Raw genomic sequence first — 5000 nt, forward strand, 5'->3', positions numbered from 1 at the left:
GGGTGGCCAACGTTCATATCCTTCCCCTCTTTCCCTACACCACTCTGTCCACCAAATTCCGGAGATGGCCACCGAGACTTCGCGGAACGCGCACTTTTGCGTCCTTCCTTCCAGCTTGTCGCGAGAGGAGCGAGAGGAGGGGGAGAGCCCTCGAGCAGTCGAGCAGATGAGTGAGCGAGACCGCAACATCGTGCCCGCCTCTTCTCGCGCCTTTCCCGGAATACCAACCGAACGGGTGCGAATTGCGCTTTCAAAACTGTCAAACGGTCAAAACGGTTTTCGGGTTGCGTTGCGTGCCACTGACTCACGGAGTCCACGGAGAAACAAAAGCTGGAAAGGGTTTTCTTTCACAAAAACCGCCCTCCATTCGCTGTGTCGAGTTTAACGAACCGCCTACTAGAGTCGAACGAAGCAGTGCGCGCGCCCGCGTCCTTTTGTTTTCGGTTTGTTTGTTTTGTGCAGCGTCTGAGTCTCGCGAGATTTTAGCGCGTTCCCCGAGGAAAGCCACACGGGACAGCGACGAACGGAAATGGACGCCAGCAGCAATGGCCATTCGAATAGCAGTGGAGGAACGCACGGGAAACCACAGAAGTGTAATCAAAATGTGCAGGTTTACGTTCGCGTCCGGTAAGTTTACGGTGGCCGCGTTGATGCTGACCCTCTTGACCTAACTCATTTCTCCCTCCCGCCGTTTGTAGCCCAACAAACAGTCGCGAAAGGTTGATTCGATCGCAGGAGATCGTGGAGGTGATCTCACCCCGGGAAGTGCACCTGAAATCCACGTACAATGATTCGCGAACGTCGAAAAAGTTCACATTCGATCGAGCGTTCTGTCCGGGTTCGAAGCAAAATGAGGTCTACCACTCGGTGGTGGCACCGTACATTGAGGAGGTGCTGGCCGGGTTCAATTGTACGGTGTTTGCCTACGGGCAGACGGGCACCGGCAAAACGTTCACCATGGTCGGTGAGGAAGAACCGGAGCTGAGTGCGGCCTGGGAGGATGACACAATGACCGGGATCATTCCGCGCGCGGTCAATCACCTGTTCGATGAGTTGCGTTTGACCGAGCTGGAGTTTTCGATGCGAATCTCCTACCTCGAGCTGTACAATGAGGAACTGTGCGATCTGCTGTCCACGGATGACTCGGTGAAGATCCGCATCTTTGACGATGTGCAGAAGAAGGGCTCGGTGATCGTGCAGGGACTGGAGGAGATACCGGTGCACAGTAAGGACGATGTGTACAAGCTGCTGACGAAGGGCCAGGAGCGGCGCAAAACGGCGTCCACGCTCATGAACGCGCAATCGTCCCGCTCGCACACGATCTTCTCGATCATCGTGCACATCAAGGAGAACGGTATCGATGGTGAGGAGATGCTGAAGATCGGTAAGCTGAACCTGGTCGATCTGGCTGGCAGTGAGAACATCTCGAAGGCGGGCAACGAGAAGGGCATCCGGACACGGGAAACGGTCAACATTAATCAATCGCTGTTGACGCTCGGGCGTGTGATAACGGCACTGGTTGAGAAGACACCGCACATCCCTTACCGTGAGTCCAAGTTGACGCGCTTGCTACAGGAATCGCTCGGTGGCCGTACGAAAACGTCCATCATTGCGACGATATCACCGGGCCACAAGGACTTTGAGGAAACGCTCAGTACGCTCGAGTACGCGCACCGTGCCAAAAACATTCAGAACAAACCGGAGGCCAACCAGAAGCTGTCGAAAAAAACGGTCATCAAGGAGTACACGGAGGAGATCGATCGTTTAAAGCGCGATCTGATGGCGGCCCGGGACAAAAACGGTATCTTTCTGGCGGAGGAAACGTATAACGAGATGGTTTACAAGTCGGAAGCGGCCACCAAAGAGCTGAACGATAAGTCGGCCCTCATCAAAGCGATGAAGGATGAGCTGGCCAAGAAAGAATCAATCTTCCGGGAGGTGGCAGTCAGTTTGGAGGAACGCGAAGAGGAGCTGCGCCGCACGGTGACGGATCTGGGCCAGACGCGCGAGGAACTGACGAGCACCAAGCGAAACCTATCGAAGACAAAGCGCCGTTACGTCGAGAAGAAGGTTGTACTGGAAGAGCATTTGAAAACGGAGCAAGTGCTGACGGGCCAAGCAAAAGAGCTGATCAGTGTCGTCGAGATGGTCACGGAGGATGCCGATGGATTGCATGTAAGTAACATAGATGGCTGTTGCAACTTTGCAGCCTCTCCCTAACCACACTTTCCCCATCGCACAGGATACGGTCGATCGACGGAGAGAAGTCGATAATAAAAACCGGACCGCCACGGAAATGTTTGTCAATCGAGTTCGCAATCGGATAACGACCATTCAGAGTGATGTCTCTGGTTTGGTCGAGCAAGCGAATCAACTGACGAAAGCTTTAAACGCAGCTACAGGTAACACTAGTGTGTGCAATCGCTGGGCAGTGAGATCATACATTGATTATTTCCCCTGCTTCCCCCAGAACGCCATGATAAAGATGACCAGAAACTGCATGCCCAAACCGTAGACTTCTTCTCGACACTGGAAACGGTAAGCCAAAGCTTGGTGCAGGAAAACACTGGCCTCGTCGAGGGTTTTAAGGCAGCGTTGGGCGATCAGCAGAACGTGCAATACAACGCCGCTATCCAGTACCTAGAGCAGGTCGAGCAAAGTCGCAACGCTATGCTACAGTCGTTCATGGCCACACTCGAAGAGGTAAAAGCTGGCTTAAGAGAAACCGTGCAACGGCACACGACAGAACAGCAAAGCCAGTGGTTAAAACTGATCGGGCATTGTAAAACCCGGGACACCCGGACTACCGAGTTCTGCGCATCGCTCGGCAACAAACTTTTCGAAATGGAAACGCTTGTTTCGCAGTTCGAGCAGAGCCGCAATCGGCTACAAGAATACAGACAACAGTCTGAATTGGTTCACTTGGAAACGCTGGACGAACTTCGTAAGATCGAGAAAAATGCCAAGAGTTTTTACGAGGATCAGCTAACTAGCTTCTTCCAGCGGATGTACGATGCCACGAAACGTCGTGCCGAGCTTTCACAGACCGTAACTGCCTTACAGGAAGACTTGAAGGGTCAAGAACAGGCCACACAGCAGCATATAGCAGCCATTAGACAAAGTGTTGGTTCCGAGGAGAGTGCCATCGGCGAGGGCACCACCGTTCGGGAACAGCTAACGAAACAGTGGGACGAGCTGAAGCGCCGGCAGAACAGGGCAACCGAAGAAAAGCTGCAACAAACGCCTCTCGATAAGGTGGAACTGCGTGCGACAGAGCTAGCAAATGCTATCGCCCAAGAGCGAACCCGTTTGGACGATGCACAACAAGACGCACAGCAACGGCTAGCCTCCTTTGTCGATGCCGTTGCCACGACGAATGACAGTTTCCAAGAAGCGCAGCGCGAAACGTTCGTAAAGGTTCAAACATGTATGCAGGCACAGGAAACGGGCCGCCAGGAGTTTGCCTGTTCCGCCCGGGATCACACTGGCCGTCTAACGGAGACGTTCGTTACGCTTAAGCGGAAGGCTAACGAGGACCAGCTGATAGAACTGCAGGCGGAGGTTGAGAAGTTCCGTCAACGAGAACTTACTTTCTACGAGCCCACCGGTAAGACGCCAATCCGGAAGCGTGTGCAGTACCCAAGGGACGTTCCTATGACGGCGCCGGATGAGCGCATCATTCGTCGGTACTGGCGTGAACGTGGTGAAATGATGGATATGTCGATGACGATATGTGAGGTGAGAGTCGATCGACGATGAAGTCAAGGCTAGGTCGAGTAGTCACAACCATTATCGCTATTCTTTCGTTTTAGGATGAAGAGACAATTAGTCCGCTGAAGACCGAGTACCAGCGGAGTAACGAGATCCGCAACTCGACCCCCCTTACGCAGAAAGTGTTGAACAACGTGTTGGACGAAGATAGGGAGCACTTCAAGGAACTACACATCTCCAAAATCGATTCCAAGGTAATTATCAACTGAAGCAAAAACAAATTACCTTGATTTTTAACTTCTGCCATATCATTTTAGGTTTTATCAACCGCACACGTGTTAGTGGACGAGTATGATAAGGAAAACAAAACCATCGAAGAAGTTGTTGTCAGTGAATAGGATGGTTTAGGCATAAATTGGTATGGGTTGACTTTTTCTTTTCTAGCGTACGATAAGTTCTGCAAAATCAGAAAGAATAATTTTTAATATACCCGATCGCTAACCAGTGATGTTAAAGCTTTGTTGGGGACCTGGAGAGGAGGGGCATGGCTGTAGCATTTTAACAAAACATAACGATTTTATCTTCCTTAACACTTGTAAAAAACATGACGACTGTGCTAAAGCTCCGCAGGCACACTCTTCAGCCTTCGTAACAACGCATAGAAAGTGAGCAATAGATAGTGGGAAAGAGTAGATGCAGTTTCCTGGAAAGAGATGGTTATTTCAAAAATAAACATACAACTACAAAACGCATACTGTGGAGACCTGAGAAAAGGGGTGTTTCGAAATCGAACAACAGAGAATGCGGTTGTAAACGTTGTGCTTCCTGTTTTGGTCGAGTGTATTTCCGCGTACTGTGCGTTTTTGTATTTGAATATATTTAATGACAAATATGAAACCAATTCTTCACTCTGATTGGCATTGAAAGAAAAGGGATGAGCTAGTACATGAGGAGCTGTGATCGTTCGTGAGTCTCTATCTATTATTGCTGTCAACATTTTTAAGGAAAATTTAAAAAAAATTAAATTAAGGAAACGAGGAGCGCTTGAAGTTTGCTCACTTAGTCGTAGGTTGCTTGATGATGATGATGATGATGATAAGTGATTCGATTCAGCGGTTCATCAGCTGGTTGCCATTGGCTTCGGCGTATGATGCCTTTGAACACGGTTTAATTTGCTTAAGTTTAAAACATAGCATTATGTTTCTCACTCTTGCTATCGATCGGTCGTTTTTTTTTCTATTCGTATCCGCATCATGTATTGTTAAGGAAGGAACCGAAAGTATAACTTT

At 50.0% G+C, this 5000-nt stretch overlaps 2 protein-coding genes across 3 annotated transcripts in view; one reads left to right on the forward strand and one right to left on the reverse strand.

Annotated features, from left to right (window-relative positions):
- LOC126578911 (pneumococcal serine-rich repeat protein-like) overlaps positions 1–101 on the reverse strand; it is a 9902-nt gene extending 9801 nt beyond the window's left edge. For both annotated transcript variants that reach the window (XM_050241940.1, XM_050241939.1), the window contains exon 1: positions 1–101. This exon is cut by the window's left edge and continues 78 nt beyond it. The gene's annotated coding sequence lies outside the window, so the exon portion shown is untranslated.
- Positions 102–417: 316 nt separating this feature from the next.
- Positions 418–4921, forward strand: LOC126576372 (kinesin-like protein Klp61F). The gene is made up of 6 exons (XM_050237618.1): positions 418–627; positions 699–2175; positions 2243–2402; positions 2471–3738; positions 3813–3965; positions 4029–4921. Exons 1-6 carry the CDS (start codon positions 530–532, stop codon positions 4107–4109), a joined length of 3237 nt encoding a protein of 1078 aa, XP_050093575.1. The 5' UTR covers positions 418–529; the 3' UTR covers positions 4110–4921.
- The last annotated feature ends 79 nt before the right edge of the window (positions 4922–5000 follow it).

This window comes from Anopheles aquasalis, chromosome 3 (genome assembly GCF_943734665.1).
Source record: "Anopheles aquasalis chromosome 3, idAnoAquaMG_Q_19, whole genome shotgun sequence".
Classification (NCBI taxonomy): Eukaryota; Metazoa; Arthropoda; class Insecta; order Diptera; family Culicidae; genus Anopheles; species Anopheles aquasalis.